The following is a 22,364-nucleotide window of genomic DNA, read 5'->3' on the forward strand; positions in this document are numbered from 1 at the left end:
ATCACTACAGTGTGTTACAACCCCATGAACCCTGCTTCCAAGAAAGAACTGCAGTCTGAAGTCAATCAGTCATTCCTTTATTACTCTTTGTTATTGTCATGATGAGGTCCATTATCCTCACGGGCACACTGATTGGCCTGAGTACATTTAATATGCTGAATATAAATAGCTCAGGTTACTGAGAAGGCGCGTGATCTCACTGACCCGCACGTGCGTGAGGCCCGTGGAGAACAGACCCCACACACCTGCGTGAGGCCCAAAGGGATCAGACCCCAGGGTTCTCGCGTGAGCAGACGAGCTGGAAGAGCCCACTTCCAGCAGGCCTGGCTATTTAATCAAGAGTGATGGTTATGGCGCGGTACAAATGTATTCTCCAGCCCGGGGCTATGGAATGCAATAGAAATAAGACTGCTGTGTTTAACATATTCATGACAGGAATGAGATTCCTCTCTGGGCTTCCTGTTTTTACATCAAAGGAACACTGAACGGGGGTCCTATACTTCTGCTGTGTCTGTGGCCAGGTTGGGTCGATACAAGCACATAGACACCGCTTCTGAATTGTCCTGCTGAATTGCCAAACTTCAGGGGGATATAGCAAAAGGCTGGATATCAGCACTGTATTACAGGGACGTTTCACTGAAGCTGACATTTGATCAATAGCAAGGAGCCTGTGAGGGTGAGTTTGAGTCTGGCCCTCAGTCTGGCAACCACAGGGATGTAGGTTGGAATGCCAAGTGTTGTTCCTTTGTGGAAAGAGGCTTACATAGATTTACCTCCTAAAATGATATGGAAAACTTAAATGGCCTCTGATGTGGGAATGTGTTAATAACCTAAATAATGATTTGCCTGGCAAAAATGACAGTCAAACAATGTGAGTCTCACATAGTCATTCAAATGAGGCATCTGATTACCAACACAGTAAGTGTCACTGCAGGAAAAAAAGAAACAAGTGTAATATAGAAAAGAGCAGTAAAAAGCACCTCAGGTTTTACATTATGATTTATGACCACCCTTCTAATGCGGAATACCTTGCGATATGCAATAGACATAAGAAAGATAAAAAATGCGAAATACAAATAAATTTTTCTCATGGCAATGTAGATAATTGAATGTGTACATTACATTCTGAAATGTACACAAACCCTCACATATGAAAGTGACAATCAAATTACTAAGCCTGAATATCTACAGTGAATATTATTATTACATTGAGCACAAGGTAATATTAAAGAATATCAATTATTTCCCTGAAAATACACATACTAATGTTATATTTTATTTTCATAAGCATTAGTCCTTGTATCAGTGTTTCCGTCTCCTGATAATGAGGAGGGGCAGAGTAAATCCTGAACGCTGCAGTAAAGGCTCCCATTACAGAGTTGTATACCAGCCATTTCGACAGAACAATCAGTATTTCATTCGACACAACAAATATGTTCACTATGGCGGCAGCCCAAAGGTGGAGTCCCATTTTGAGGTGGAATGAAACGAGGGGCTACGCAATAATCCTCTCTAATGCTGATGAGCCAAAACAGTGAACGATGTTACAGGAAGTGTCCATTGACTAGGAGGTCTCACTAAGCTTCCTTGCCAGAAGCAAGGAACTCGAGAGCCAAATAGCTCACATTTGTCATCATAAGGGGGCAGAAAACACATTTACATGAAAAAGCAATTCTTTCCTCGTGGGAGTACTGCATATCTTCTTGTAGACACACTCTCTCTCTCTCTCTCTCTCTCTCTCTCTCTCTCTGTCTGTCTGTCTCCCTCTCTCTCTCTGTCTCCCACACTCTGTGTTTCTCTCTATCTATCATACACACATGCATGCACACACACACAGCGATGAGATTTCACCTGACCGGCATGAAGACTTTGATTATTGATGTTAATTGCTTTCCAGGAACTGAGAACATGCCTAACTGTTGGCACTGTGTTTGACATGCAAAGACACAGGGGCTGGGAACATGGACAGGAATAGAAATGGGTTTTCCTCCTCAAGAGGTAACTCAGTCTCTATGTGCCATGCATTCACGTAGTCTGATTCACACATATGAATATTAGAAATATGGTTTTATATTTATCGTGTATCTGAAAATAAACAAAATTGTTAACAATAACCCAAGGTTTAGTGTTCTATAGATAAGACACATTTTTGGTATAAGGAATAGTAGTAGAAATCACAGTTGGAAATTTTGTTAATAAATTCATAAATATACAAATTAATCTCTCATTTAGGGGAACCCTCAACACCACATATTAATCATAACCTGATAGGATGTCTCATATCACCATCCATGTGCAAGAATACCATAGAGCATTGTTCAATTTTCTATATGCAGATAACAAAGTGTTAAGTCAGCAAAGGGTAGGTCTGCAAAAGCATAATAATAGCGGTGATGCCCACTGGATTCATCTATACCAATTCAACGCTCACCACTCTTTATCAGACCACCAGAGTAAAACAATTAAACACATGCATTTATTAGCATATAAATAAACACCATCATTTTAGGAGCAAGTGGCCTGCGTCCAATGTGTACAAAGGAAACCTGTAGGATGAGGACAGGGGCAACAAGCTGACCCCCTTGACTGACTTCTTCAGCAAAAACCCACCCACAAAAAAGTTCCACCCAAATGGCCATCATTTCTCTTACTTCTAACAAAATTCATTCTCAAAATGTTTATCATACCTTTAAAAAGTCACAGTAGGCACAATGCAGGCAAATTTCTTTTCTCTATCAAAATGATTGCAATTTGATAAATGGCAGCATTACATGCGTATATTTATTCATTTACTCAGTGATTTTAACAGGTGCTATCTAAAAATCAAAATCACCTTAGAAGAACCATTTAATGTAGTTTACAGCAACTTTCAAGGGCTGGGCCGCCCAGCACCTCATGTTAATTATTTTTGTTTTTTTCAAAACAATAATTTACTAAATCAAAGGCTAAAAACCTCCTATAGTGACGAGATTGGTCTAATTAATTTCGTTCGGTCTACATCTCACTGTCTAATTTAAGGACCTGTCTGTCTATATATGGATGAACACGCAACTTCATCCCACAAGACGACTTTATATTTTCTTCTCATTCAGCACGCGCCGAACGGCACTGCGTTGCAGCACCATGGACAGCTCCAATTCATAGCTTTGCATTATCGCGCTCCTTCGGGGGCGAGCAGTGGGCGTCTGCTGTGCCTCTTGTGACAAGCAGTTGATTGCCAAAACATCATAAACCAATTTCGCATCTCTGGCCATGCACATCCCTCGCCCTTTATAATAACCTGACCAAAACAAAATATTCGTAGCTGCATATGAGCATTAAATATTTTATATTTTACAAGCAAAATATTTTACCATGAAACACTGGGGAAACACCGTGCTGCTTTCGACAATATGACTTAGTTTAATTTGGGATTCATGGAATTAAAACGTATTAAAATGATTCGTGAAAACCTATGGAGGCTACTTGCAATCAAATTGCAAAAAGTACCATGCCATTTGAAACAGTATCCGACTGCACCACATTCACGAGGGTCCAAACAACTTAACAAAGACGTCGTCGTGGTAAACAACATTAGAATACACGAAAACAGACATCGTAACAGAATAAAATCTTACAGATTACACGTCTTCAAACTTCTTGGCCGCAAAATGACTCATAATAACAAGGTACTCACCCTTCTCAAAACTTAGATTTTTGAAAACTTCAAGATCTGCCATTAAATTGTTTTTTTGTATGCATTCTTTCAATCAAATAATTCCTCTCCAAAATCAGATCGAAAAAAAAGGGTGGGGGCGTCAAATCCAGAGTGCTGATTTTGTTGCGTCCTGTGGTGATGTTTGGACATTTTCTACGCAAATAATACCATGGCCAATTTGTTAAAAATATAAGAAACAACGGGACGCTACAAAATATCGTACAACTCCCACGTTTTTCCCAAATAATGGACTACATGCATAACTCTTTATTATCCAATGTGTTCAGGAGAAGAAAGCGACTCAGACGCTCAGAAACGTCTATTTGCGCGAGCTTGCACGGGGCTGATCAGCCCCGAGAAAAGCTTGCGCTGCTCTCTTAGCCGAGATAGTGGGAGTCCACACACCAGCGCAGTCAACGCCAGTACGCCGATTTCAGACAAATATGCGCGAAAGCGGAGCGAGAGGAGGGGGTTTCGGAAGGACAGGGGTTGTACAGCTGGGGGTCTCTGAATGAACCAGAAGGTAGAAGAAAGCGAGCGTGGCACGTTATCAGAGACAACAAAAAGTACTAATTCCAAAGATGATGTAGGCTACATAAACACTGATTAAAACGGAATAAATTCATAAAGTGTCAGTACACAGGGTGGGTGGTCATTTTGTGGATGTTGATGAATGACCCTCGGGTTGTCAGGAGATATTAAATTAATGAATGACGTCGTTTTTTGATTGTCCGTTATCTCTCTTCATCATCCCTTGTCAATACAAGCAAATGCCGAGAGTGTACGCGGAAACTTTCACAAAGCCATCAGTGATCCAATATGAAAGGTTCAAGGTTGACCTACTTCACCGTTATTCTCCTTAAGGCAAAGAGGTGAGAGTTCCAATGCAATGAAAGAGCCCTTGGCTTGGAAAACCTGAAGTGAAAATGGCACAATATTAAACAGGTGAGTGTAACCACTATTTACGTTTTGAAAAATCTAAATTATTATTGCTGGCCAGTAGGCTATGGATTTAATTTCCTACATTTCCTACATCAACCAATCAATCAGCGCTAGACGGGGTTTATTGCCGCCATGTCATTAAAAGCAGATATTTTAAAATTATGACATACGTCGTCAAAGTAAGATGTGACGCGTCCAAAAAACCCCTAAGTAATCTCTTCCGTGCCAAAAAATAGCTGTGGTCAATGTGGTCTTACTTAAGATACGCTCGGTTCAGCTACTGCATGATAGATTGGTGTGTGTTGGGGTCCAGGGCGTATTCCGTTCTCTAGATTTATTACATTTTTTTTACGAAAAAGAAGGAATCATTTTTAATTGCCCATGCATTACGCTTGATTTTCACAGCCAGAAGAATACATAGGTACTACTAATTCCACAGCCTCCCACGTGCGACAACAAGACAGTTTTCATTAACCACCTAATTGAACCTGCAACAGTCCCAGACGTTTACGTTCTGCGAGTAGTTTCCAAGCACACCATGAGCTATTTTTATGCATAGTGTCGATAAACACTGAAATTGATGAGTAAGACCTCACGAGGGATTTTTAAGGGTTTATAAAAAAATGAAAGGTGATGATACGGTGGAGACCGGTTATATACAAACTGAATTAGCTATGCTATCATGGGGACACAAATGAAGTTGTCAAGCCAGCCAATACATTTTCTTAAGTAAACCCAACCTTGTCCCTGTGAGAGAGTGAAGAACATTTATGCAAATCGGGCGCGTAAGTGTCAAGGGGGTCGACGTTATTCCACCTAATGTTCTTCCTAATAGGCAATTAAGACTAATTGAGACAAATGAATAAGACGGTAAGTGCATTATATTGGCAAATGGAAGGCTATTTCACATCTACAGTTCGTAGGGGATATAATGATGCAACTATTGATGCGATAATGCTTCTCAAACAGGCATACTTTTGCCATTACATAGTCAAAAATAATACAGACGATGTATACTGCTGCGTACATTAGATTGATTATGATTAGAAATGATTAGATTAGATCAGATAATAAAATCAGATTCTGTGCTTTCCAATTCAAAATGTCATGCCCATATCATGTTGCAGCCAACATATCCAACTCTCCAAGTTAAGGCTGTGGCTTATGTAACAAATAAATAAATAAATAAACCGTATAAGCCCACCCATCACATACCCCAATGATTGAAAATTTGCTCAACAACAAACATGTGAGCTGTTGTAGATGAAAGAACAAGTATAAGAGAAAATAAAACTGTTCTTTTCAGTTTCAATCAAAAAACAGTGTCAGCAGAAAGTGATCTCAAAATCACTCCTGAACCTCAACCCGAAACGTCCCTCCAAAGGAGCGTTAAAAAAATTACAATAGGTTCTTTTCTTTTTTTTTTTTTGCTTCACAGCCATTTTTATTGCGGGTAGCCTCCAGAATCATCCATAATTCAGATATTCATAAAATCTTTAGTGACACTAAAGGAGTAAAGGCTTTGCAAATGACATTGCATTTTTCCTGGGCATCTTTCTCAGCATTTAAAACAAAATAAAAACCATCATCTGCAGTCTGTGTGTTCATATGCCTGTTTGTGCGTATCAGCCGTTCAAATGATTTCACCAGTTAGAAAAATAAATCCTTGCAAAACCAGGAACGTGTGTGAGTAGCATCTCTTAAAAGGCTGGTAAAAAGTACTCTGATAATCAAAACATCTTAATGCCTTAATTCCTGCCTTAAATCCCGATTGGTTGGTTTAGAAATAGTGGTGAAGGAATCAATAATTGTGTGAAAGAACACTCTGCACTAGAAGACATACTTTTCTCCCAAAAGGCACAGACAATAATCTGGGTAGATTTAGACAATTTCACTCAAGTCTCACCACACCCGTGAGTGTGAGAGCAAGTGTAAAGCACAAGAATTATAAACACAGACTGGCTATGGATTCTTCCAGACATTGATTTGCCAGAACAAGAATTTTGCCAGTGTTTATTCCAAATAAAAATAAGGCAGGTTTTCACCAGGCACATCATCTCAACTAGCAGCTGCAGCTAAAAATATTTGAGAAAATAAATGTGCATACACTTGGCGATGGGTGCAGAGTCCACATGTTCCCATTAGACAATCCAGAATGAAAACTTGCACCCTACCTTGTGCTCCAAAGAAAGTGTCATTTTTTGTTCAACCATGTCGGTTAATATTTCAACTGATGGGTAAGCATCAGAACAAGTTTCACAATTTATACAATACCATTTCAGTACTGCACAATAAAATCTCTTGGATGTGTGGGATGTGAATCTCCCATAAACGCTCTTAAAATGTGTGGGGCGTCACAGCCTAGAAAACATGGTTAGAGGTGCAAAAATCATCAGTCAAAATGAAATTAACCTGCCACATATATGTAATATCATCCACTATGTAGCGCCAAAAACAAGTAACAATAATTAGCAATGGAAATATAGTCTAAAAAAGAGAAGAACAAGGAACAAGATATAGATTAGATACAGGATATAAGATAAGTTTGTCTAGTTTTAGTTAAAATGCAATTTTTTTTTTTTACACAGACACTTGACCAAATCCACCAAATATCCCCAAATAGAGATGATGTGTCGGGACCTGAAACAAGCAGTTCATGCTTGAAAACCTAATTGTCTGAATTAAAGCAGTTAGGAAAAAAGAGCCAAAAGGCCAAAAGGTCCTCCACAGTGATGGGAGACTGATATAAAATTACAGCAAGTGTTTGGTTTCAGTTATTGCGGCTAAAGGTGGAGCAACCATTTATTGTTAAAGGGTGTAATTATTTTTCACATGGGTGATATGGGTGTTTGATTAAATAAATAAAATAATAAATTAAAAAGTGTTTTGTATTTACTCAGATTTCTTTTGTCTAACATCACATTTTGCCCGAAGACCTGAAACCAGTGTGACGAATATGCAATAATAGAGGAGATCAGGAAGGGAGAAAATACTTTTTCATCGCACTGTAGACTCAAAAAATCTCCCTAAATAGGATCAATATCTCCGCCCCAGCACAGTGCACTGACTTTTTCAATACCCCAGTATCCTAGGCTAGAAACACTATGGTTGTTCTTTATAAAACAGACCACCACTGGGATTCTAATGTCACTCGTTCTAAAAATACTCCATGCTTTCTAATTCTAATTTTGAAAGGTTTCCCTTTAGCCCACATTATGCTGGACCATAAGGACGTTTAAGCATGTATGTCACATCCATGGTATTGCAACTAACTCTGCAACTAACTACACCCCTTATACACCCCTGTGGTAGGGCATTTGAAAACGCTGAATATATTGGTAAAGTTGCACCAAGCACACAGAAGCACATTTCTATTTCCTTTCTGGAATGTCATCTAAAATGTTCTTGTGCTGTGTGGGGGCATATCTGCTCTGACAAAATATTGCTCTTATCTTACTGTCACCTGTCAGATCTGATGTTAAAATGGTCTATGTTCTATGGATAGTGTTTCAGAAGGGTTTCATTTGCAAAAGCTCACCCCCATCAGCCAGCACAGCAGGATGATGGAGGTATGAGGCATGCTATGGAGCTAGGAAACCACTATAGCACCTGCAGGGGAAAAGCTCTGAAAGGCACTCAGTCCTCTTAAGTTCAACTGCCCTTCCACACTCACACCTCTATCCACACATAAGAGCATCAGACCCTGGAAATGCTTTCTATTTGCAGGTTCTGAAACAGCTATTTAAACATTTAATTCTCCAGCTTTTTACCTTTTTTTTACAGAAGACATAAATAATTATTAATTATTCATTATCTTTACTATTCCGCAAACATGCATTTTTCACATGCAAAGACATTGGCATAATGTAGTCTTGATGAATTCTCATAATGTTATACAATGTACATCATGTACCTTCATTTATTGTTCCAAATTCATCACAGGATTCCTCTCAAGCACATACAGCGACATGGAGTCAAACTGAGATGCTTCTGTTGAGCAGTTTTCCAGCTGTATTAGAATACCACTTTAGTAATTTGAACACTTGTGTAAACCCCAGGCCCAGCAGGTCTGTTCATGCACTACTATGATGTTCCCCCCGATGTTCCACCTCTTACAGACGGTTCTGCATTCAAAGCTCTGTGTAGTCATTATAACCTCCATCTCAATTTAATGGATACGAGGCTGCAGTGTGGATTATTTGTACAGCTCAGAATAAGACAGGCAACAAAAAGCCATTTTAAGCTCTGAATCAGCAGAGCCACAGTGACACATAAAAAGCAATTGTGTGAGTACCGACAGGGGGTGGGGCCAAATAGTTTAAACTGAGATTATCACTGGTTTAATAAGATGTTTAAGTGACTTTCCTCCACAAGACTACAACGCTTCCATTTGTCACACAATGTACATCATCACAACCATCAGCCCCAAACATCCCCCCAAAAAACCCAAACCCATTCCACACCGTTTCCTTCATCTCCACAGCTTCACCAACCATTACATGGCTGTCCAATTCAGATTCCTTCCAGACTTCCACAACTTGGGAGCACAACCCCCCTCCCTTTCACTCATTTCACCATTATCCTGTCATTTCTTCCCCAACAGAGCAGGCTCATCATCGCCACACACAGCCAGAGAGGAGAGCAGAAGAACGGAGAGAGAGATAGAGAGAGACGTAAAGACGAATGGGGTGAGGAGATAATATAAACCGGTCGAATGGACTTTGAGTGTCTAGTCTGTCTCTTGCTCTCTGATCCATACCGCGGAGCAGAGCAGAAAGGTATTTAAATCTGGGGAGAGGACTGCACACAAGCTCACCCAAAGCCGGTGTTGAGCACAGTTTCCGACGCGGGCCCCTGTCCTGACTGATGGCAGCTATACATCAGCTTTCCCACTGGGTACAGCAGCAGAGACAGCTCATTCAACACAAGCAATATCTCCCCTCGGTGCGCCACTGTCTGCGCCTGTGACAGGTTTATTACCCCCGGAACGTACAGCCAGAGCCAGACATCTACACGTGGCCGTTACTCATCCACCATTAAACAATTACTAATGAATTATGATAACAGTCATAATAATATACCAGCATGTTTAGCTATTAGGTAATTTGTGTGTTTTTGTGCTGTAATTTTTTCACTGGCAGAATCACATAAAAAACGTATTTGCACACCCCCAGCCCCCGCCCGCCACTCCTTGCCCCATCGCCAGTATAGTGTTCTTTCCACAAAAATGACGCACAAAAAGAAATCTCACATCCAATAATTATTTTGTTTTGACAACCAGCTGTGGCCATCTGTGACAGCAGCACTACCTGAGACGATTTCAGCTACAGAACTAAGCAGCTGTCTCCTGAGCCTGGGCAGGTTTTCATCCTAACCGTCTTAATAACACCACAGGACCATTGTGACAGGCCCAGCTGATTTTTATTAAATGCCGAATGAGTTGCATTTAAAATGGTGCAACGGCACTCATTCCAAAGACTTGAGGAAGCGAAAAAAATGAAGGATTCACCTATCCACAAAGAATATAAAACACTGCCCCCTTGTGTCTCGCTGCGCAAACACATGCTATTTATTTCATGACAGGTGTAACACAGGGATTAAAAATGACAAAATGCAGGACATTAGAAATGTCTAAACTTCAGTGACAGCACCGCAATCCATCACACTTCAAGTATTCCCGTAATGTAATTCTGCTGCGTAACAGATTCCCAATAGTCAAATGAAATTTTGCCATTCATTTGACAGTTTTCAATAAGTCTTAACTGATGTAGCCCAAGACCAAATGGTATAGCACCAACAGCAGGAGAGGCTGCAGCCCACAGTTATGAAACAATTTTAGAACGGGCTGCATTATGGAAAGCTTTTTTTCCTTATATATTAATAAAAGTCACAAGGGCATTAAAAATGGCAAATTATGCTGTCAGGTGGCCAAAGTATGGATTATTTTGCAGAAGTAGGCGGAACATTGCAGCTAAAATGACAGCCAAATCCCACGGCTGAACCAAAGTACATATTCAGATGGCAAAACTATTTCACAGCCAAATAATTCACACATAAATCAATCCAAGCCCATGTTTTCACAATGTTTTTCGAGGTCTTGGAAGCATGTCAGCGCAGAAGAGCAGAATTGGGAAGGGTAGACGGAGAGACCCACCGTGGAAGGCACTGTTGTCGGCCAGGAAGTGGCGGCAGTACTGCATGCCGCCCTGTTGGTCCGCCAGCCGAGAGCTCATTGTGGAGGGAAGCTGTGTGTGAGGGAGGCCTGTGAATGGAAGAGAGGGGAAGACACTGTTAGTACTTGGTTATGCAGACTCAGACTACTGTGTATTCTACCGTTTCAGCAGAGAATGCTGGAAAGGACACTTCAAAGCTGAAGTTGTGAAATCTGCCACATGCAGACATACAAACTCAAACAAGTCCTGACAGTGAGGTTTGAATTACAATAATACATGTTTCTGCGTTTTACCTACAAAATCTTATTTAGTTTTTTTTAATTTAATTTAATTTTTTTAATTAAGCACACTCATTAGGCCATCATTTGAGCTAAATTAAAAAATAATTAATTTATTGCAATTAAACTCCCACATTACCTTGTTAATCATTTGAGGGACATGTATATGCTATATATATTTCCTAAACAAACACAAAAACATAAAATAACAATTCAAAATGAACACCCCGGCCGATGATCTGGACAGCAGTGCGTTGACTGTGGCTGTCCAGATCATCGTGCAATGGTGATTAAATGAAACAAAGACTCCTGATTGAAATAAACAGCTGGAGGCTTGTGGATGCATGCCCTTGATTTTGATTATGACGAGATTCGGCGGAAGGCAATGTTGGCAAAACGCTTGACCTCAGACAACTGTTCTTTTCATGAGAACGCAAAGCGATCAGACCTGGAAGTCGTCGTGCGTTACACATCTGTGTTACACATCTGCATTACACACCTGCTTTGTGTTGGGCCAGATTCAAAGAGAAGCTTCTGGACGCGGATTTCAATATTTGTCATGTTACCAATGGGTTTCACAGTTTTGTATCGTATAATAATGTAAGGCACAATTCCTCCAGAAAGATGGTTCTCTCAAGTAAATCTAGTTCTGCCTGAGACTCTTTGCTCTTCCTCTTCTGGGGGGGGGGGGGGGGGAGTTTTTAACGCATCAGGCTCATTCAATAAAGCATAAGCATCTTGTTAAAATATCTTAATTAATTTTGTCTGCATCCTTAAATGTGTTTATCATTTCGTCTCAGTCCTTCCATTCAATATCCCATTGTGCTTTTATTTCTTTTACTTTATTCCTTCAGACATATTCTATAGGCCTTGTATTAAGTAAGAATGGATTGGTTTATCCTACACATTATGTAATCATTTCATAAAGCCAGTATACAGAGAAGAACCTGTTCATATAGATCCATTCTACTTTTCACTCAAATCCAAACTGAAGTCACACGGTCTTTCACGTTTTAGCTTATCATTCTGTAATGCACACCCAATACAAAATAAATATTGAAGCACGGCCTCACACACACCCCCCCGCACACACACTCTCTCTCTCGTCCACAACCAAACCATAGCCTATGCTGCCTCATAATTGTCTTTAAATTCCTTTCTTTTTTATTTTAATGTGGTGGATGAATGAATGCATTTACAGCAAAAAAACAAATTGACAATAGAGACCCCAATATGCATAACTGAGGTCCTTCTGCCACTGTCTATTTACTTTTCATTTTTTAATGCGTACTCAGACAAAATTGGTTGTACTCTGTACTACTTGGCAGTCCTTTCTCAGTCGGTATGTTCATTTCTGTGTAATAACACCTGTCCTCTCTACACTCACTTTGCCTGAACCGGGGGAGAGTTCCTAAGACTAATTACAAGTCCATAAATCCTGGAAACATTTCTGATGAAAAGGGAGATCTTCATTGCCTACAAAAATGGCAGATGAACTCAAGACAGGCGCTGACCTCACAACCTCACTCTGTAAATCATTCCAAAGTAGGTTAGAGGTTAAAGTGCAGTCACAGTTGAAGCAGTCCTGCTCACCCGAGGTCTTCATCAAAACGTTGCCTTCACTAGAATCATTCTGCACCAACCAGGCACTCACCTTGACCGACTGTTGGGAGAAATTTCTCCACAAATAAGAATTTATGTAAACAAAAGTGAAATATTACATTAACATATAAAGTGGGATAATGTATACATTTGTAGTTTTGTACTGCTTTTGTACAAAGAGACCTCTGACTCTGCATGGCCCATTTTACTGATTTCTCATTCCATCATTTATTATTTGGCTGATCCCACCAAGGACTTGAACCAGCAACCTTTAGATTACAATTGCTGGTCAGCAGTTACTACACCACTGTGGCCACCCAATAAGATGGATATGACCACCAAAGCAACTAGAGCAACATGAGCACTGAGGTCATTTGATTATAATTGTCGACCTTCTCACACAAGGAACAAGATATTGAAGAATTAACAAAATGCAGACACAGCCAGAAAAAGACTGCCCACCCCCCTGCAAAAACAAGCAGAAATAAACTTGTGGGTAGAAGTCTGACAGGAGTAGGAGGAAGACAGAACCAAGCCAATTATGGAGGAGAAGCGCGTAAACCTCAGTCAAAGGAGTCTGACCCTTCACCCCGTATCCTGGGGAAAACTGATCCAGACACTTCTTTTCAAATGAGCGTATCCAAGTAAAGCAGTGCCCTGAAATCTGACACTTTAGGCTGGGGTGCGAGGCTTCATGTTTCCGGGAATCGTGCCCCCCATTATGACTGTTATTCACTCAGAGGAGAAAAAAAGCAGACATGTAAGCAGGATGGAGCAGGAGGGGACAGAGAGAATGAGAAATGGGAGGGAGGGAGAGGAGAATTAAGAGATAGAGTGATAGAGATGAGGAGGGATAGGGGAACGGGAAGACGACCGCACGGATGAAGTGATAGCATAAATGGGGGAGACCATGCAGAGGAAGAAGAGGTAAAGGATAAGCAAAAAGTGATCAAAGATGGATGATGGCTGTGGAGGGCGGTGGTCTGAGAATTTACATAATGTAGGGTTAGCATTCTATCTGCTGAATATTTTACTGAAGCTATGCATGCTAACCATCTGGCTTTTGGTACTCAGCCCTACAGAGAATATCATGTGGATAGCTTCAGTAGAATATACCAGATGTATGAATGACATGAAATTTCCTCAACATCCACAAATGATTAATAAATAAAAAGAGATGCAAAGGGATCTGCCAGCTAGAGGTCAGAAATGAGAGGGCACTGCGCTTTGTTCAGACGAACACAGGATGCCCTCTTCGAAACCTCATCTAACTGGAACACAATGTTTTGTGTCACTGAACATCCACGGGACTTCACCCTACAGGCTCAATGTGCTGGTTTGCACTGTAGACCATTTTCAAGAACATGTAGGCCTAGGTGTTATACACAACACAGTTCCTCAAGCTAAAGTGACCACATTCACAATAAATCTGGACTAAACCTCAGCACATTAAATATGTTACACAGTAATGTATACACTATTATAGATTAATTAATACTGGAAATTTTGCTGTCAGTAAAAATTTGTGAATTTGAAATATCCAAATGAAACTATAGGAAAATATTGTACTTGTTTAAGGAAATCACTGCTGGCGTGTTTCAGATGTATCCATCTTTTTCATGGACAGTTTATCTGCAGTTCATCGAAAATTGTCGCCTTTATAAGCCTTAATCTCTTCAACCAGTTTCTGCCAAATGAGTCAATTATCATTAGATTAGGATATTAGACAGAGGCTGAGAATACTGTGGGAATGTCAACCTGCTGCTCCCGGGGAGACTGCAGTCTCCATCACCAGCTGCTGGGTTGTGCTCCACACAGGCAACCTTTTAATCTCCTCTCCAGTGGCTCCCCTGTTATCACCAGCAGAATGTGTGTGTGTGCGTGTGTGTGTGTGTGTGTGTGTGCATGTGTGTGTGTGTGTGTGTGTGTGTGTGTATGCATATGTGTGTATGGATGTGTGTATGTGTGTGTGTGTGTGTGTGTGTTTACCCTCCTCTCATGTCACAGGCAGGGCCAGTGTGATTCACACACTACTACAGTATATCACCCTTGTGTAGCAGTTCTGTGGGCGGCCTCAGACCTCTGGGCCACTGACAATAGAAAACAGAGAACCCACCTTGGGCATGCCGTCAATAGCTTTAGCATCACACTGAGAATTGGGTGCCAAAGGCTGCAGGCACAGGGTTGAATGTCATTTTGAGAGACGGGAGGAGTCCCTTGGGCATCTCTCTGCAACGACAACCTACAGGCAGGTGGTGAGAGGGGTGATACCAGCCTGGCAGAGCAATCTGCTTCAGAGACTCCCGAGTACTGCAGAGAACAACTGTTACAATGCCACTTCCTGCCACATAACGGATACAATTTTGTGAAATAATGCCATCATCACCAAATAGTTATGACTGAGGTTTGAATTACCCCTCAATGCTAGCTGAGTATCTAATCTAATGCAATTTACATTTCAAAAAGGCTTTTTGCAATTCTAAAAACAAAAAACTTTTTCTATGGTAATGACACAAACATAGAACAGAATAGAATATAATCTTCATTGTTCGCGAAATGTGGAAATTCCCACATGTCAACAGACACAGACAGACAGTGTAAACGCATCAACTGTGTAAAATAAGAAGGTTACAAAAATACAAACATTATGTATGTACTCTGCTGACTGCACTTAATAAAATATTTCTGAAAAATGTTTCAAGCAGCTCATAGGATTCTAAAATGGGAAGTCATTTATAATGCTCTGCACAGCAAACCATCTGTGGCATCCCAGTAATCTTGCTGTCAATTTTAATACTAAAATTAAGCATTAAAACATTTTTTCCCATTATTTACAATTTTGTGTGCCATATTTCCCTTATTTCTCCATCAGAAACACACACTCATAAGCACAAGCACATATACAGGAGGCATGCACACTGATTTGGACACAGCTGTTTCTTTCCCACACTATTCCATCAGGCTGTGTGGTTTGTAAATATCATACAACCAGTTGAGATTATCAGTGGACGAACCCTCTGTTCTTTTGTCAAAAATGGACTCAAGAACAAACAAAAATAAGAACGGCGTTCCATGGATTTCCTCACCAGCCTTTTCAAAAGACTGAATTTTATGCGGGAATTCAGCAACACCCCACAGTGTGACCCACACACTACTGCCACAGAGATGGTTCTGCACATTAAAACTGCCACTGTCCCTTTATGCTCCAAATATTCATTCGGCACAAATATGCCAACCGTGCACTTCTGGAGATTAACATGAAAATGTAATCTACTACATTTTGCCCAACAAAATATTGATGTCAGGGTTCAAAGTGCTTCTTTTGAGTTATTATTTGGAAAACTTTGTCAATTTGTTGGAATTTTAAAAGCAGTTGCCACATTTTCAAGTTGTATTTGAGTCATTGAATTACAGGGGAAAAAACACTGAAGAATTCATACCTTGTAAACCATACGCTGACCCTGGTTCTGAGATTTTCAACCTTGGGTTCCAGTATCCTAATGCACTATGACTCAACCTGCCAGTGTGGTTAAGTCTCCTCAAATGATGTCTGCTGAAGGTTGCAATCACATACTCACCTAGAATTGTAAGCTAATTGATTGCTCTCCTGTTTTGGAATTCTGGCACATCAAAAGAGAAAATCTCTGATCAATGGAAATTGAAGCACACAAAAAAAACACCGCTGTGATTGATTACAGTTTGGATCCTGGACTCCTAATACTGGGCAGGAATGGGCCGCTTTTAAATGTATGCACCAGGCGAAGAGCCCTGTAAATAGACTTGTTGACCTGGAGTCACCCTGCTTGTTCAGATGTCATTTTAGAGTGGGTGCTGCACATCCACCAGTCACACACTAGTTCGGACCATGAGAGGCACAAGTGCACTGGCCAAGCCAAAATTCTGTGAGCCTCAGCAGCCCCACGCCAGCTCACCCCCCATGAAGATCTCCATCAGACACAATTGCTGGAACTGACTGACCCACAGGGACTAACAAAAGCACCAGGTCTCAAGGGAGGGGGAAATGCAATTTCGCTCCTCCATATGTCCTCCCTTCAGGAATCAGTTGAGATGCTTTATAGGTCAAATGCATTTCCTAAAGTGGGGACTTTCACGCACACTCCGACCTCCCCAAACCCCCACCCAGCAGCTGTCACACTGTCACACAGACCTGCTGAGGTCACCCCTCCCGTTCAGCAAACACAGTCAGAGCCTTGAAGGGATTATAATTTTATGCTTCAAGTACCTCTAACAGGGTTTTGGGGGAAATGACACTCGGTGTGTCATATGAAGGGAACACACTTCTGAAATTTCAGAGAAAAATTCCTTTCAGCATAACTTGCCTTTAGTCCAAATGGCTTTGTTTTCGATTATAGTCATTTACTTGCCATTTACTTGTCAACTGGTGGACCATTATGCGCACAGCCTTTTCATATTATTTAAGGTTCAGGGCAACACCACATATCATTCTGAGTTACACTATAGTTGCAGTACAGGAAGAACAACAAATGATGACACCCTCCCTGCAGAATAGAGGGAAACAAACACACAAGTGTTACTGTTAATCCACAGCTGTTTACGCACTGGACATGCAAACACACGCTAGTGGAGCAAACACAGCAAGTAGCAACGGTCAGTGGCAATGTCAGGCAACGGTCAAGACCATCAAAACAAACAATGCTGTCAACAGTGGCAGCACACAAAGAGAGAGCTCTGTAAAGATGTTCATGTGGGTGAAACAAGAAGAATAAATCTGGTGTGAGGATTCTCCTATTTTAAGAGGGGAGATCTCTCACATGTCTGTTACAAAGGCAGCAGCGCTGTGGCTTCATTTGAGCTCAGTGCAGGCTGAGCCTGTGCAGGTTTGAATTATGGATAGCTTGTGCACCTACTCCTGATATACCCACTGCTGAATAATTCCAGTCCTCAGCACAAGATCTCTGTGGAATCACCTCTGTGTGAATGTGTGTGTGTGAATGTGTGTGTGTGCAACAAATACAAGACACTAATTAGGTCATGAAAAACCTGAAAGAGTGCAGGGGTGAGGGAGGAGAAGAGATACAGCAAAACTAGAAATAGATGTGTAGAATGACCTTGTGACCCCACCCTACTCTGCACTGTAAAGCAAAATTCCAACTCCTTTTTAGCCCACCTCACCACCCCCCTCTGAGTCTACTGCTGAGGCCAGTCTCCAGCTTAGAGCATTTACATGCACACATTCCCCTGCAGCACAGCAGCCAGGACTGACTCCTTTCCAGCTGACAGAAGTACACATCACTGATGACTTCAGTGGGTGGAAGCCACATGGTATCCACCAGACCACCTTAGCTGCATGTGCAGTGTGGCCTTCTACAGTTCAACTGATTCATTTTCCTCTACTGTTCCACTGCTCCCAGCAATAAGACTGCTGCAGTGCAAGTGATATTTCTTACCTTTGGATGTGGTGCACAGCATAGCTGATAAATCTTTTTTTAGAGTGAACAAAAGATGATGTGTGAGGCAGTGGAAACGAGCAAGGAGTAAGCATTATTAAAGATACTTTCTGGCCATGGTATGAATATCAACATAGACAATTACTTGCACACCACTTAAGAACATAAATGAATGCAGAGACTGGCTAATTTGCTATGCAGGTCAGGGGAAACATGACTATAAAGTAAGGGTTCTGCAGTCTCTGTGGCTATGGTTCAAATAAATTATGTATCATAAAACTATTTTTAAAAACCCAGTGTCATAATATGCTTGGTAGAGAGAACACGATAGAACAGGACCAGCCAGAAAGTAGAAGATCTTTCACACTTCCTTCACTGAATTGCTGTGAGATCACAAAGGTTCAATTCAAGAGACACGTCTTCAGTTCCCCCTACAGAGAATAGGGTTAAATAATTAATCAGCCCAGTGCTACAACAAAGGGCTTCATTTCCAATACAATCCCACGCAAGTGCGCAGAAGCAAGCCGATACACTCCGCACTCTGCTCACACAACACAGGAATCATTTTACCCAGCATACCCTTCCACTCAGGGCAAACGGGGGTGGTATCACAATGACAAAGACTGTTCACTTACGGAGGCATTCTGTGTCTTCGGGGGCATACATTCATACATTTCAGTGTGTAACTAACCAGACGACTGTGAGCTGGTCTCACCCCCCCCCTGCAAATAAGGCTTTTTAAAGACAGTGTGGATATAAATCTGAAGCAGGACTCGAAGCTTATGTGGGTGTGTGTAGGCCTACTGTCTGTGTTTGTACTGGCATATTTCACTCTAGAGGATTGACAAATTTCCCAGCACCTCACACTGACAGGTATTAAAAGAGAAATATTATCTTCATCCCACTGACAGAGCAGCAAAAGTAAACAGCATGTGAACAGGGCCTAAATACTGCATGCAGGAAGGAAGGAGTGAAGGAAAGGATGTTGGGAGCTTTATCTTAATAACTTAATGAGCTTTTTATTGCACTCTATAGTCTGTATGACTACACAGCGGAGGACCAGAGACGGCATGAATAACGTGGATAAAGCGGAGTACAGTAAGCAACGCATATTTAACGGCTCGAGTCTTTCAAAATCCTGCAAATCAATAACCTACAGTGGCGCTGAAAACGCCCGTATCGGTTTACCGACATGTACCTCCAGTAGACTTCCCAAAGGCCTCTGTTGCAGTGATTGCGGTTACGGAACACAATGATTTTGTCAGAATGGTGGGAAAGGGGCGCACCTTTATGTCTTTGTCCTGTATCCGCCATTTATCAAATGACGCCCCCCCAAACGCACACACACACACCCACAATACAACCTGCCAATGGAGCACAACTGCATTAGGAAAGCCCCTTTTTCTGATAAAGCTAGCCTACTAGCCTACTACTGGGTCTACTACAATCCATTCTTATTTCACACTTTTTTTTTTTTTTGCAGTTCCTGTTCTAATTAAATAAACATACTGAAGAGGAAATAAACATAGAAATCATGAAACTTTTAACCAGATTTAATCAAGACACTAATAAAAATATAAATCTTGACAATATTGTGTCATTCGGAAACACTATTAAAACAGTGCAATGTAGCAAATTAACCCATATACCGTGGCAAATTACTAAACATGTCCATACTTCTAATGTTACAAATGCAATGCAAAACAAACACTGGCTAAATTTGAAGAAAAAAAGTTCCTTGTTTAGATACATTTAAGTGAATGATGTCTAAACTGATATCCAAAGACTGACTTTCAACCTAACTTTGAACAGGTGCAAAATTTCGTTATTTTCTCAGCATACAAAGTCAAGACCCTGTCGCATTCGCGAGGCTGTTGAAACTTGTTGAAACTAAAAGCCATGCATAGATACACATGGAGCACATTAAATAACAAGATGAAAAAGTCGAAAACGAGCGTGAACATCGAAAATCTTACACTTGATGTTACTTACAGCGATTGTAATAACAAAAGGTCACACTTACTTTTGTGTTTACTTCGACTTTGTATAGCCTACAGCAGTTTTGTTTCTTGGAAGATACTTTTTCTCACGAAAACATTTCAGTCCTTTCCTTGTTGCAAGTACACCACATACCAAAACATTTCGTGAACTCGGACAGTTTGAGAGAGAGAGTACGGAGCCTTCGCTAATAAGGACCAAGTCACTACCGCCACTAACTTCACCCAGCTCTCATTCAAATGCTGACTGGTGGCAGCGGTGGGTGGCTAGAGTAAAGATACGGGTGGACTCCCAGGATCGGAGCTTTCCAGACGAGGTGACGCTTGGGGCAATGCACCACAATTTCAAAACACCATTAGTGTACAAAACGAAGCTTTCAGCATTCTCTGAATTATTATTTCAGGCAGCGAGATACCACTTAATCGTTATGATGAAGTTGCGCACCAGTCTTTTTTTACATAATGAAGAAAGATACTCTCGTTCTGCAGTCAGAAGGAATTGGCATGTAGGCCAATCTAATTTAACAGACGGATGCTTGAAAACCCATGAAAAAATGCGCATTCTAGAAAGTCATTTGAAGTGGTCATTCATCCCATTACCCCCCATTACCATCCAAAATGTTGCCCAAATGAATTCTTTCTCTCAAGTGAAATGTGTCCCTTTCCCCCATCTCAATCAAACAATTTCATCAATGGTATCAAGTCTAGCAATACCAATGTGCAGATTGCTAATAAACAGACATGCTAGCTGGCATTTACCCACTATAAACTGTCACTGGTGAAACCTGGCTTCCAAATATTCACAAAAAACAAAAAACAAAAGAACAAATGTCTCCAAAAATATTTCCTTGTAAAATGTTCTCCCCAAAGTTTTCTTCAAAAGAAATTTGACTGTTTCATAAATAAAATCCTTTGAAGTCATCCTAAAAATGCATTTGAAAGCAAGAAACTTACAAAAAGCAAGAACAGATCTACAGAGCAATTTTTACTAACATACACACGCACACACACACACACACAATTTCAGTTTCCAATAGAACAGAAAAATTGGATTATTTAAAAAATGAATTCATGTACTTAACTGAATTAGCATCCATGTCAACAGTAGTTATTCATGCACACATTTAAGATAAAATATATATTTTTCTACTTTTAATGGGTTCTTGCATAACTGCAACTTGGCTGAACAATAAGTCGCCTATCACTTGCACGCACACACCGCTCCCGCTCAAGTCCCCAGCTTTAGAGCCGACTTCTGTCCACAGTTTCCTTCCCACAGTTCCCTGCTTCCAACCGCCTTCTGCAATGAGTGTCAGTTCAAAGTCCCTCTGGGCCAGTAATCAGCTTTTAATTTACCTTTCAATTCAAACACTCCTCCAATAGGAGAGCACAAGCGCTGCATCAGCCGCTAGTGACATTTGCACAACAAAGACAGAAAGCTTCTTACCCCTTGTTCATTGCTTTTAAAACCTTGCACCCATTTAGACCGATTCTTTCTGCTTTGAGATCTACACAATGCCCTTCTTGGAGTCTTTTCTAGTATTTCAAGAATTTAATTATTATTTTTTTAAATAATATTTATAAATACTAATATGGACAGTTGTTATTAAGGTAAACATGTATTTTCTCTCTGATTGTGATTATCTAAGTCCATAGTCGTGTCTGGCGGAAGAATCTCTTTCAGACCTCCCCCATCTTGTATATATCATTCCTCCAGTCTTGGGGCCTCCCCACCCCATCTAGGGTTTCACCTTTTGATACGCCTTTGTCTTTTGGATTTGGTGCTGCCATGACAACCATGATCTCCGTCCTCTGACTCAGTGGGGACACTCACAGACCCCCATTGCCCTGTTGCTGTGACAATGCACGGCCCCTTCCAAGGAGGAAGGGGAACAGAAGGATTTTTGCGGATACGGGTTTGAAAGGAATCTTAAACCACTGTCAGATTTAACAGGGCCCCTGGAAAGACAATTTTATAAGGGAGGACTAAAGGCATTTATGTGCTTCTTTGGCACAGTGATTAGAATACAAATTGCAGTGAAGAATTTCAAAATGATTACAATGATATGTATAATACTGATGCAGATAAATTAATTAAGACTGCCTGGAAGTAATAAATGCAATCATATATTCAAATGGGCCTTTCAGGTGCAGGGTACAAATTGCCACCAAGTACTGTCATGTTTGTTGTATTAATTTAAGAAGAAAGGTTATTGTTGCTCCCAGCTGAAAATGTATCCTTGTAT

At 40.8% G+C, this 22,364-nt stretch overlaps 1 protein-coding gene across 4 annotated transcripts in view; it reads right to left on the reverse strand.

Annotated features, from left to right (window-relative positions):
- plch1 (phospholipase C, eta 1) overlaps window positions 1–22,264 on the reverse strand; it is a 67,860-nt gene extending 45,596 nt beyond the window's left edge. Inside the window, exons 1-3 of one of the 4 annotated variants that reach the window (XM_064303555.1) lie at window positions 20,145–22,264; window positions 14,809–14,934; window positions 10,794–10,901 (exon numbers count right to left, since the gene is read on the reverse strand). In XM_064303555.1, coding sequence (XP_064159625.1) covers window positions 10,794–10,872 — 79 coding nt within the window. In that variant the 5' untranslated portion in view covers window positions 10,873–10,901; window positions 14,809–14,934; window positions 20,145–22,264. Of the gene's footprint in view, window positions 1–3,676; window positions 4,004–10,793; window positions 10,902–14,808; window positions 14,935–20,133 lie in introns of those variants that run through there. The other 3 variants (XM_064303554.1, XM_064303556.1, XM_064303558.1) reach the window with 3 other exon arrangements.
- Window positions 22,265–22,364: the final 100 nt, after the last annotated feature.

This window comes from Anguilla rostrata, chromosome 12 (genome assembly GCF_018555375.3).
Source record: "Anguilla rostrata isolate EN2019 chromosome 12, ASM1855537v3, whole genome shotgun sequence".
In the NCBI taxonomy this organism is placed as follows: Eukaryota; Metazoa; Chordata; class Actinopteri; order Anguilliformes; family Anguillidae; genus Anguilla; species Anguilla rostrata.